Here is a 13,865-nt window from a genome sequence, read left to right as displayed (position 1 = left end):
ATGGAATTCTTAACTATTCATAAAATAATTTGCTGAAAACAGTAATGGCTTTGCTCAAATTTTGATTATATTTGATTGACCGAGAACAACAATCAGCTTGCATAGATATCTGGTGGATTTCCCTCGCATATGATTGCACAATTAAATCCTTATTTTATACCTCTACTGATCTCTGAAAGTAAAACCACTTAGAATTCAGACAGTAGAGTCAATAAGTGGTGTCATATCAATGTCAAATGTATGTGGTTTTGATGTTCCATCTAACATCATGGTTTTTGTTAATCCAAGCAAATAATCTATTCAGGATTTCCAGAATGTAGAAATGATGTACAGTACTGTAATTTGGATTGTTGTATTTTGTCATGACAATGATATCAGATTATAATAATGTGCAGCTTTTCATATGGTCCCAGTGCGTATAATTTATCACCATGGGAACGACCATCTTTGAACCAGATAATTAAGAGTGTAGTTTCCTGCATGCAGTTTACTCACAATTATAAAATTGAATGCTCGTGGAATTCCAGAACCATATCAAACATGTTATTGAATCACAATATTTTATTGTGATCTCATATGACATAGTGTCTGAAGTGCTAATTAAATAAGTGTAGATAGCTTGCCAAATTTGTAAATGACTAATCTATTTTCAATAATCTTCACAATTATCGGGAAGTTGGGTGTAAAGATCATATGTATACTAAAACAGTTAAATTCATCAAAACATTAACTGTGCAATGCATGCTAGTTTACATCATATCAAAACACCATGTTTTGTTTGGGTTAGATCATTTAATTGAAAAATGCAAAGTAATAAATCACATAGTAGTGTTTGGCTCTGGGATCTGTATTTATTTTAGCTGAATACATGCAACGACTTTTTCCACAGAAATAAGTCCTGCTAGCCTAACAAAGTTTAAAAGGAGTTATATTTCTATATTTAGCTTTTGTGAACATGTCAACATTGAACAACAGTTACTCTGAAGACAACAGGCTGAACGGATAAGATATACTCAGTATCAACTTTCCCAATGCACTCTCCACCAAATTGAAGTGTGCCTCCTGATATGTTCTAAATTGCTCTTTCACCAAATTTTCATATGCCAAAATAAATTTGTTTACACTATTATTTTTTGTTAGTTTTATAATAATTTGATCAATTACCTGCCAAGTAAAATGGTGATATTGTGTCAAAATGCACAATTTTATTTTGAGTATAGAACATTTCATCCTTGAAATGTAAGATTAAAAATATTTCAGTGGTACTCATGACTAGTTTGTCACTCATTAGAAAGCAGTGTTGATATTATGGTTTGTTTATAAATTACAAAATACTGTGTAATTTATATGTAACACAATTCTCATTGAAAGAGGAATAAACACAGTCATGGTGTCACCTTTGACCTCTTTACCATTGAATGACACAAAAGGAGAATCATAAAAGGCCTGGTGACCTAGCCTTTGTGTAAAACACAAAGGCAGTTGATACATAATGAATATCCTTATGTTCAAGATTTTCCTGAAATTGTGTTATGTTCCTGTCTTCATAGAGAGAATACATACATCATATTATTTATAGAATGTGGTTATTTCCTTGTGTAACTTAAAAGGTGGTTTTGCTTGTTAGAAGTCTCATCAATTGTAATTTAATACTACTGTATTTCAAAATTTTGTAAATGATAGCACAAGTAGATATAGATACATTAAATATGCGAGAATGAATGTTAGTGGACTCTGGATCTATAGTTACTGATGAAATTTGTACTCAGTCCAAACCGAAATTTTCATCACAATCTCAACAGCACCACCAAGGGTGTACTACAGTGGGTGATTCAGTCATATTACATTGTAAATGTGTTTATAAAAACACAATCAGTATGAGTGAATGCATGTATATTAATTTTTCTTTTTTTTTTTGTTTTATCTGTAGATTTCAGGTGTTCTATGATATCTGTTATCCAGGAAAATAATCTTCATGATGAATGGTGAAATACCAAGTGTTCCAATAACAACTCTTGCTGGCCTTTCCAGTCTGACCGACTGTAAGTATAGTAGTTAATACTCATAATAAGGGGAAAGTGTGTGTTTGGGTAAATGGATGGGTGTGTGGGTGGTAGGGATGGGAATGGAGGATGCAAACTGATTGCACTTTCAGAATTGTTTCATTCTGTCAACCGTGAACTACATGTATGTAATAGTTGTTGCTTAGTCAGATCATGACAAATGTGTTTTTTTAGGTAGTATTTTGCAATAAATGCAGTCCAAAATGATTGATTCTATGTGGTATGCTTGAAAGATTTCTCTCAAATTTGCCTACTATATGGTATCCACTGTGTATGTATACCAAACAAATGAATAATTCATACACAATTGTAAATAATGTAAATAATTCATATAGGGAATAGTTTCATAAAAGAGGATAACATGTTAATAATTACATGGAGGAGTACATATGATCATAATAATATTAATGAATTGTAGAGTATATAATATTTAGATTTATAATATACCTAGTGATTCGCTAGAATCAGTCACATGATAGGAAAATAGAATGACTATTTCCCTAGGGGAATAGTTCCATCAACTATTACATGGTCACTTGACCACCGCGAGTTCACAGCAGGTCAAAATGGCAGCTTCTGATGATGTCGTCTGCCACCGCGAGTTCACAGCATGAGGTATATTACAAAACACATATTGCCTGGCCTATATTCGGGCTATAGCACCCGTTCATTACCCCCTCGTGACTTGAGTTACCAGAATCACATGCTATTTCCCTCGGCCTCAGGGCCAGGCAATATGTGTTCAATATCCTACTGTGTATTTATTGTTTTACAATTTACATTCGTAGAAGCTTGAGGTTAATAGCATTGGGGAGATGTTCACCCTGTGCTCGCGACTAGGCCATTCAGGAGAGGTATATTTATTGTTTTACAATTTGCGTAGAAGCTTGAGGTAAATAGTATTGGGGAGATATTCACCGTCCTCATGACTAGGCCATTCAGGAGAGGTATATTTAAGCAATAACCCCCGCCGAAGGCGGGTATACATGAGATTTTGGTACAATTCGCGACATATAGCACGAGCCGAATGGCGAGTGCTATATGGAGCGAATTGTACCAAATTCGAGTGTATACCCGCCTTCGGAGGGGGTTATTGCTATTATATTATATCAAAATATGTGTCTATTTCTTCTAAATGTGATTCTGTGGTTATTTATATGCCTGAAAAGGCGAATTTGCACGTACAGAAAAAGATCGTCGGTAATAGATCGTCGGGAACGAGCATATTTTGATGAGTGGATACGTTCATGTCGCCCAAACCATCTCACTAATACATCCATGCCCAAACACACACACTGCATGAACACAAACCATACACTACATTGCATTACATTGATAAATTACTTTATTTACATCATATAATGCATAACGAAAACGCGTTGAAAACTAGCAACGAAGAAAACGGGGCAAGGGGTCAAAGAAAGTAACAATTTTGTTTCGATATTTACATAAGAACAATACAATCTTGTACACTGCTAAATAGATGTCTCGGCGCGGCGTTGAATCAGTGGAATCGGAGAAAGCTCGAGACAGTAAATCAGAGACGCGACGTTACACAGTCTACTTTAATTTAATGGTTAACAAATTGAACATTGACTGAACCTGAAAATGTACAGTTTTGAAATAATCCTGACGCCCTTGACTGATGGTTAAAAGTTAAATTGGTGTTGCTTGATTCAACGAGAGCAGGACGCCGACGGCTCGTTGCATGGGAGAACTTGTACCTTATCAGCCATGGCCAGTGATGTTGAAGCCACTGATCGATCGTTACTTTCGATCGCAAGGTCATCAGTGGAATTATTTGGACTACTGTAACCCAAACTATTGTACAGGATACCTGACATACCTTTACTCTGAGCATGGATGTATTAGTAATACATCCATGCTCTGAGGAAGTGTTAACTTATTGGTATAAGAACGAACACTAGCTTCATTTTTGTGAGTACTATTCATATGCTAGTTTAGGGGCCCATTTTACCACTGCCAGCCGTGGTAAAATGGGATTTTACCACAGTTATTATCCAATCAGAATGGCGCATAGTAGCATGATATAATATAATTATTGTTTTACAATTTGCATAGAAACTTGAGGTAAATAGCATTGGGAGGATATTCACCCTGTCCTTGCGACAAGGCTATTCAGGAGAGGTATATTTATTGTTTTACAATTTGCATAGATGCTTGAGGTAAATAGCATTGGGAAGATATTCACCCTGTCCTTGTGACGAGGAGAGGTTATGAAATGGTAATGTCTATCTGTCTGTGTCATCAGTTTTTCTCAACTAGTATTTGGTTTAATCCAAATGAAATTTTTTACACTTTCTTTGGGACAATGGCTATTATTATTACGTATGTACCACTGTGCACATTGATGTACAGTTACAAATAAAACTAGTATTTCACTGCTGATTATGCAAATGAGAGAAAATAGTTCCTAATGTAAAACCAATCCTGATGAAAATAAATTCCTTTGTTTTAAGCACATATGCTTCTCTCTCTCTCTTTAGTCGTTACATTTTTTCGTTGCTTAGTTATACTTTTTAAACATTTTTTTGTTTCTTTAAAAAGTATGTTACTATTTTTCTTGACCATCAGTTTTGAAGTATACCAGCTGATTCTGGGTGACCTAAATCATTACGCAATGAGATTGTCCTTCTCTGAGTTATTGGTACATTTTGGTGTACACGTGATAATAACAGAACGCCACAATGGATGGTAGGGCATACTGACGTTATTTTCCCACGTGATATGGTGTCTTCTGCTGTGTGTTTGTTGCTGTATCAAGAGCAAAATACAGCAGAATACACCATAAATTCTGTATGCCTTACCATCCATTGTGAGGCAGTGGGGTTTGAATAATTCTTGGGCACATCCTAGTTTGCGGATTAAGCCAATTTGCATATCAATGAAATATAGCAATTAGGCAATATGTCTTTCATGGTTGATCTTATCTTATCTCAATAATATGTAATATGTTGGCCTCATTGATAACATTATAATACACTTCTAACTGACATATTTATATGAAATGAATGTTCATGGACTGTGGTTTCATACTTAGTAATGAAAATTTTAACTCCCCCAATCAAAAAAATTGGGATTCACGTGAGTCCAAAAATTGTTTTGACTGTGAGTAGAAATTTTAATATCTTTGTAGGTTGTTGCTTTTGAGTCGATTACACACACACACACACACACACACACACACACACACACACACACACATACACACACACACACACACACACACACACACATACACTCTATATATGTATATGTATTATATTGAATTAGTATAAGTAACATGGATTTATGCAGTGACTACTTACAGGATATTTCAAACCATTTCATCAGTTATAATGTGAAACCTGTCAAACTCTCTACACTTAATTGATTGAAACATTGGAAATAGCAAAGTTGATTTGTAATATTTGAAATTAATGATCAAGTTGCATAATCAGTGAAATGAATTTCTAACAAGTGTCGAAAAAAATTGAAAGGCTGCCCACAGCAGTTGTATGCTTTCATAGTGAATGAACCAATTCAGTTAAACATGATGCTTTTAGATTGTCTTCGAGCCAACTATTCATTACTTCTTTGTGAGGCATTCAGTTTATATGCGGTTCATTGTTAAATGTTATTTATTGGAATGTTGAGGCTAATTTAATCTTATGGGTGCTATCTCGTATTTTCTGCAGTACTTCCTGAGTTACCACTGCCATCACCATTGCCTGCAACACTAGGCAATAAGAGTTTACTATTTAATACACAAGCTGCTGATGAAGCAAGAAGACTTCTGTCAACTCCAGATGAGAATTTGATGCCACAACTACTTCATGCATTGAGTCAAACTTCCACTGACCATATGTAAGTGACAATACAGTTTTCAAAACCAAGGTGGATTTCAGGAAATCTCATTCTTGTGATTGTCTTTCATGTTTAGCTTCATTCAAGATGTTAAATGTTCTGCGTTAAAATATATAGGTTGCAATTGAATGTTACTCTGAATCAGCTATTTTACATAGGTCTAATAATAATTGTCAATCATTTTTACATTTCATTGACAACATATAGTACCTGATCTTATGCAACATCTCAGAATGAAATTATGGTTTTGTGTGTGTAGTTTCTTGACATGAAACATCTCAGAATGAAATTGTGGTTTTGTATGTGTGGTTTCTTGACATGAAACATCACAGATTGAAATTATGGTTTTGTATGTGTGGTTTCTTGACATGAAACATCACATCACAGATTGAAATTATGGTTTTGTGTGTGTAGTTTCTTGACATGAAACATCTCAGAATGAAATTGTGGTTTTGTATGTGTGGTTTCTTGACATGAAACATCACAGATTGAAATTATGGTTTTGTATGTGTAGTTTCTTGACATGAAACATCACATCACAGATTGAAATTATGGTTTTGTATGTGTAGTTTCTTGACATGAAACATCACAGATTGAAATTATGGTTTTGTATGTGTAGTTTCTTGACATGAAACATCTCAGAATGAAATTGTGGTTTTGTATGTGTGGTTTCTTGACATGAAACATCACAGATTGAAATTATGGTTTTGTATGTGTAGTTTCTTGACATGAAACATCACATCACAGATTGAAATTATGGTTTTGTGTGTGTAGTTTCTTGACATGAAACATCTCAGAATGAAATTATGGTTTTGTATGATTATGTGGTACCTCAACATATAAAACATCTCTGAATGCGTGTGGTTTTATGTGTGTAGCTTCTTGACATATAAAACATCTCTGAATGAGTGTGGTTTTATGTGTGTAGCTTCTTGACATATAAAACATCTCTGAATGAGTGTGGTTTTATGTATGTAGTGCCTCAACATACGAAACATCTCAGAATGAAAATATTGTTTTGTGTGTGTAGCTTCTTGACATATGAAACATCTTAGAATGAAAGTGTGGATGTGTGTGTGTGTGGTGCCTCAGTATATGAAACCTCTAATGACAGTGGTTCTCTGTGTTCTGTGTGTATGTGTATGTAGTGCCTCGATGTATGAAACATCTCCGAACAAAAGTATGGCTTTGTCTATGTTTGTTTGTTTGTTTGTCTGTTTGTGTTTGCATGCCTTTCTTTACACAAGTTTTAGAAGAGAAGAGGATTTTCATGATCCACAAATGAAATAATATTTCTGATATAGATTTTCATACATTGAGTTTAGCAAGTTCAATGTTTTGTATTTTCAGTGAATTGAAGGATAAATCAATTGGAGATGACATAGAAGGTGATGTACCTGCTTTACTGCAGGCTATACTTGCTCAAAACCCCAATGTCTTCAAACAGAAAGGTCAACTAAATAGAATGGGAGGTAAGTATTGGAAAAGCAAAAGTAGTGTTTGTATTTATTTATTTATTTATTTATTTATTTATTTATTTATTTATTTATTTTTATTTATTTATTTATCTATTTATTTATTTATTTATAATGCATTGTGTTATGGCCTACTTAATGTACATTTGCAACCACTACAACACGCATAAAACACTGCAGCAAGGATCATCATGCTGGCCAAAAAATATGATCACATAACACCAATCCTTAACCCTTTCACCACCAATGGCCTCATGGGATTGTGTGTTGTCCACCAGCCCCCTCACTAACATAATGTGAGAGTGAGTGTGGTATAATCAAACTGATATAAAAATATTTAGAGTTGCTTATTTTTTAAAAATAAGGTATCATTTGAATGGAAAATAAATTGTCTACATCATAGTAGCAAATACATAAATTCAAATATCACACACATAACCGAAATATGGATTAATGTAATAAAATATTAATAAAACAAGCATAGGTTGTTTATTTATTGACATATCACAAATAAACAAAATATTTATATTACAAACAAAATTCAAATTACCAACATTTATGTTCCTACAAAACTTCTGTATACTGGTTAAATGGTCAAAATCGGCGAAAATTTGTCAGAAAATGTTATTATTAGTCGTAATAAATTTGAACGAAAATAATTAACGGCTCACTAATCCAATTACGACGCAATAGTCAGCCCCACACCGGCAATCAAAGGGACAAAAATATCTGAAGTCGTCGCCCCAATACCTTCTGAAAAATCAGTTTGTGTAATTATATATCATTATTTGACAGAACAACAAAAAATTATCACCAAATTTATCCTCAAAATCAGTAAAAAATGCCCCCAAGTTGGTAGTTTACGAGTCCGAATCGGGACGCCATCGTGACGCTTTTCGCCGACATGTTTACCCACAAAAGCAAATCTGCAGTCGGGACTTTGAAGTTACGTTGCGATAATCTGATCCTTCCATATACTGCATCGAGTTCACGCAGCCATCTCCTTGTATAAAACATCGTATTCATAGTCAAAATTGAGTGGAAATTTCTACGAACAGCACCTTTATTTACATTGCAAACGATGTTAGGGGAGACAGATTTTGCCTCAGCGATGTTGAAATTTGAATTTTACATTGAAAAACTCGCGTAAAAAATCCGATCGGAAAATCGCCCATATCACGAGTAAGTTTCCCTCCACTGACCTCTACACACTGAGCTAATACAAATACAAGTCATTATTGAGGCGTAACAAAAAGAAATAAAACCAAAATAATCCACTATATAGCCCAAAATTACCCCCAGAACGTTAGCATGGGCGTCGGCACGGTCACAAGATTGCGTAAATTTGAACGACATTCAAAAATTCAACCGTAAACTGCCGTCGGCAGCTCACACGGCCTTAGCGGGAATTTGATGCTTACATACAAGTACAATGTGTTCCCATAGCTAAAAACTTGTATTCAACGATGTATTTCAAGTCAAATTCTGTCGAAATATCCAAAGATAGTGACATAATTTATATCGTAGGCCATGTTATGAGAGCCGTTAATTACTTCCGCCATGTTGAAATTCGATTTCGTGAGCGAAAAACGCACAAAAAATTACGATCGCTCGTCATTTGGATCGTACTCGAGATACCGTTCACTGTCATGCTTTCAAAATGGCTGTGTAGATAAACAAGGCTAATACGCATGTGTGGAACTAGTTATGGCAGCAATTTTTGCAGCAATAGCTGCCGTTAAACGGCATAACGGCGAGGTAGGTGAATGAATTTTGGCGTTCCCGCAATAGCGGGAATTGGTGGGCGCCCTAGAGCGTTCCCGCAATAGCGGGAATTGGTGGTGAAAGGGTTAAAGAGCTCCACTGGCTACCAGTGCAGGATGGAATCAAATATAATCTGTTATTGATCACCTACAAATCTCTGAATGGACTATTGCCAACCTACATATCTGACCTAATTCACTTGAAGCCAACTGCCAAATGTTTATTGCACGAACCCAAGTACAAACTGTTGTCATAGGACGGACATGCATTCTCACGTGCTGCACCCCATCTATGGAATGCACTGCCACTGGAAATATAACAAAAGCCAACGGCTAACTCCTTCAAAAAGAACCTAAAGACATATCTGTTCTCCAGCGCATTCTAACTGTACAACATTGTAGTGGAAACTGGCGCTTTATAAATTCTGTGATTGGTGATTGATGATTTAGTTGTGTTTGTAATTACAGTGACATTCATACATTGTGTACGTCTTAATATTAATTATGTGAGATAAACTAATCAGCAATGCATTCTCCCTAGGGTTGTGTCACTTGTCTAAATATAGTTTGATTGTTTTGTTGCCATAGGGATGTCACCAAGGCAACCAATGCAACCGTCGCCATACTACCAACAGTCACCTGATGCAATGGTACAACATTCTCCATATCAGAGGGGACATACTTCTATGCAAGGTAGTCCTTCAGCTGGCTTCCCTCAAGGTAGCCCATCAAGGTTTCCTCCAGGCAGTCCTGCTAGCAAGTTTCCCCAGAGCAGTCCGCAGAGGTTTCCACAAAGTCCAAATAAATTCCAACAGTACCCGTTCCAGCAACCACAACAGCAACAAAATGTTACACAAGGTAGGGAAGGATTTCATGCCCAGATATTATTCTTCAAATTATTATATTTGTGGAATATTTCTTGACTTATTTTGTTCTATGATTTATTGTTATCCACTGTTTTTAGTGTATGAAAGTGACTAAATGCCTTGAATGTGTACAGGTGTCTGGGAAATTGAGCATATTTCCTCTCCAATCTACAACAACCTCTTGAAAAATCTTTCACAGTATTTGTTTTTCATATGCATGATACTAATATTTATATAAAGTGTGAAGTACATGATAGGATATCATCTCATACCGGTAATAGTCTGGAGAGCACATGCACACTGACAAATTCATATCAAAATGAGTACTTCTACTAATGTATACTTTTTATACAGGATCACCAGCATCAGCAGCTCAAGCCTCAATAAATGGGTACCCAGGTTCACAATATTCACCAGCAACAGCTCCCAGTCCAGCAGTACCAGCTGCTTCACCTGGTGTCATGTCACCACCTCAGTCCAGAGCAAGACCATTGCCACACAGTCCAGGAGCTGCTGGTATGTAATTTCTATATCTTCTGTTCTTGTGTAAAGAGCTCATTTAATTTCTTGTCTAATTTAGCAGTAGAATTTTCATTTGTAAAAAAGAGCTGGCCTTTCTTTAATTCTATAAAGATTAGTCTGTTACTATATGTATTTAAGGTATTGACGTAACTGAAAAATCAGATTAGATGTATTTGGCACTTCAATTATAGAAAAGAAAACTGTCATCCATATGAGGTATATTCCTCTAGTGAAATTACCCAAAATGTCATCATTGTACAATTGTTTACAAAATAATCTCTTGAGATCCAAGATCTATGATTTGTGTTTAATAATGGTTATGTGATTGTCATAGTGACTGATTCCATTTCTTTCTTTCAGTGGTTCCCACAGCAACATCACCGGGTAGTAGTGGCAAGCCTTTTCCGAGACAAAAACAGCAATTTCACCAACAGTTCCAACAACCGCAGCAGCAGCAACAACAACAACTGCAGCAAAACCAGGAACAGCAGCCATTACCACCGCCACCTCCACCACCAGTACCAAAGAAAGATGACCAAATTGTACCAGTTATGGTGTCACAAGTGAAAGAAGGCGAAGCTCAGAATGAAGTGGAGAAAGTGAAACCTGAAGCTGCACATGAAAATAGTGTTGGTGAGGTAGAGGAGAACATGGAAACAGTACAACACTCTGATGACAATGATGACGTATTGATTCCTATTGATGATGATGTACAAAATAAAAGGACAGATGATACAGGAAGTAATTCCTCATTAGAACAGTCTTCAAAGAGAAGATTATCAAGTGGTGCCAGTGTCAAGAGTGGACCAGTAGTTCTGTTGAAACCATTGACTGAAGCTGTAAGTGTTGAGAGTTGACAACATGAACTAGTTTGTGTTGGGACACATGATTCATTAGTTTGCATTGTGTCAAAAGTTATTTTTTTAGAGGGAACAGTTGCCTATATCATGGCATTCCATTTTAATTTATACCTTGTGCAGTGATTTCGACAACAATAATAGCTTTCCCTCAAATATCCAGAAATTCGTCTGCATTCATTGATATATACACAGACATACAGATAAAGGGAATGATATCTCAAATGTGATTGACACAAATTCAAAGTTTCTACTTTGCTGGTCTACCAACTGCAAATAAATTACAGTGGTAACCCCATGACAAGAATTGGAAGTCTATGTATATGGAACTACCATTAATTTTGAGCCCTTTGTATTGTTTGCGCTTTGATTGATCTCACGTTTGTCTTTATTTCCAGGATAAAAAGCTTGCTCAGAAGAGTGCATCAGCCTTTCAGCTGAAAGGTCCAGTGCCAAGAGTACGATTAGAACGTCTAGATCTCAGTGTCATGGGTGATGATTCACCAGGAAGAGAAAAATTATCACTGAAATTAAAGAAGAGGAAAGCAGGTAAAGAAGCAACTATGCCCAGCTATGATATTGTCAGTGCCTCAGATGGCGACAGAATTACATTGAAACTTAGCAAATCAAGGGAAGAAGAAAGACGCCAAAGAGGTTAGTTGAGTCATCTCATTGTCATGCATATTGTAGTTGAGAATATAAGACATACTCCCAGATATATGCAGGTGAATAGTATTACAGTAGATATGTTGTGTTTTGGATAATTAGGAAAATGTAAATTATGTATTGAATGATATGTCAAGCAAAGTGTGTAGTAATGAAGAATGATGTGGAATGTGATCACATTAAACAGTTATACTTAAATTGTTTGAAACATAGAACATGTAGCGGTAGAATGATACCTTAACCTTGGAAAAAGTCTGACCTTATAGTAATACTATTTATCAGAAGGCAAGAATAGTGAACAGATTGTACACAGATGCACATTTGTATCAAAGCTAGGGAGTTAGGACTATGGCTAGACCTCCTAAGTTACACCTGATTTGTGTCATTAACAACAATGACCACTGTTCTACAATTTCCTTCCATTGAACTACCATGACAACATACAATTTGAATCATTTCATCATATAGGGAGACCAAGGAAAAACTATGATGAAGACTTACCTCCCCTTGATCTTGATGAACCAATAACGCCACCATCACCTGTAAGGAGAGGTAGAAAGAGACAAAGATCTGTGACAAGCAGTTCTGCAGCTGAATTAGAAAGTATTGACAGTATCGGTACAACTTCTTCTGATGAATGTAAGTAGTGAAGTAAATCAGTTTTCAGTCTAAACTTATGTGAATCACAAGAAACCTATTTATAACCCTAGCTACTGAAAATTTACCGTTTGTTCACAATTTATTCATTGAGGTTCATGTTTTCATGTGCATAAGATGTACAGGGAAATGAGGTCATCAACAAATAAATATACATTACAAATGATGAAAATTGCAAAAATACTAAAATTTTAACAACATAATTGATAAACAGAGCTTTTGACTGCAAACTGTCAGTTAAAAATTACAGTACACAAAAATGATTATTTGCTAACCATTCCCTATATAAAGGTCTGTGCCTCCATGTATGCCATTCCCATGTATGTAAGTCTGCTATACAATAAGAATAAATTAAAACAGATCTGGAAAGATAGTATTGAATATGGATTGATACAAGGTGGCATGATTATGATATTACTTTTAATCTTGGTAAGATCATATTCGTAGAGTGCAATATCAATATTTTTTTATGATTTCCAGTTCCAAGGAAGAGAGCTAGGAAGAACAGGAAAGGTGGAAGGAGAGTATTGGATGATGAAGGTAAATATGTTATCAAATTGTTTTACAATTCAAGAACTTGATTTGTGTGTTCCCATCTTATCTTAAAATGATGCTATGTTCCCATCAAAGTTCTTCCAAACATACTGCTATTTGTTGTGAAGCAGCATGTATTGGGACTGACTGCGAGCCAATTTCAAAAGAAATCAAATCAAATTTTTGAAAGTCATTTATTGGAAAACTTATCACAAAAATCATACTTTTGAAATCATTCTTTGATATTGATTGATGTTATTTTTATTTGTCAGAACTCATGGAAGGTGCCACTTTTAAAAGATTTTGTCATGCTATGGAAACAGTGTTTGAGAACTCTGAGGAAATGGATGTGTCAGTAGAAATAGGTAAGGTGTTACTTTATCTTTATATCAAGTTATTCATTTATACAAGATATTAACTTTGGGAGTGGCGTTTCAATCGTGACCCAGACAAAATGGTGAATCAAAAATATGTTTAAAAGATCACTGCAAAGAAATCAATAGAAATACATTTTACCAAACCATTGAAGAAGTGTATTTTTGCTATATGAGGCATATGCATGTGACTTAATTTCATGACTTTGACCTGAATAGCA

General features: G+C 35.4%; 1 protein-coding gene across 2 annotated transcripts in view; it reads left to right on the top strand.

Annotated features, from left to right (window-relative positions):
* Window positions 1-13,865, top strand: part of LOC144436426 (nipped-B-like protein) — a 42,385-nt gene that overhangs the window by 4,774 nt on the left and 23,746 nt on the right. The window contains exons 2-11 of one of the 2 annotated variants that reach the window (XM_078125224.1): window positions 1,931-2,042; window positions 5,762-5,930; window positions 7,281-7,402; window positions 9,757-10,026; window positions 10,389-10,550; window positions 10,917-11,395; window positions 11,812-12,067; window positions 12,548-12,718; window positions 13,232-13,276; window positions 13,543-13,635. In XM_078125224.1, the coding sequence (XP_077981350.1) occupies window positions 1,976-2,042; window positions 5,762-5,930; window positions 7,281-7,402; window positions 9,757-10,026; window positions 10,389-10,550; window positions 10,917-11,395; window positions 11,812-12,067; window positions 12,548-12,718; window positions 13,232-13,276; window positions 13,543-13,635 (1,834 nt within the window). In that variant the 5' untranslated portion in view covers window positions 1,931-1,975. Of the gene's footprint in view, window positions 1-1,930; window positions 2,043-5,761; window positions 5,931-7,280; window positions 7,403-9,756; window positions 10,027-10,388; window positions 10,551-10,916; window positions 11,396-11,811; window positions 12,068-12,547; window positions 12,719-13,216; window positions 13,277-13,542; window positions 13,636-13,865 lie in introns of those variants that run through there. The other variant, XM_078125225.1, reaches the window with a different exon arrangement.

This window comes from Glandiceps talaboti, chromosome 6 (genome assembly GCF_964340395.1).
Source record: "Glandiceps talaboti chromosome 6, keGlaTala1.1, whole genome shotgun sequence".
Lineage (NCBI taxonomy): Eukaryota > Metazoa > Hemichordata > Enteropneusta > Spengelidae > Glandiceps > Glandiceps talaboti.
Note: the sequence above shows the minus strand (reverse complement) of the source record. Positions and strands in the feature narration are given on the sequence as shown.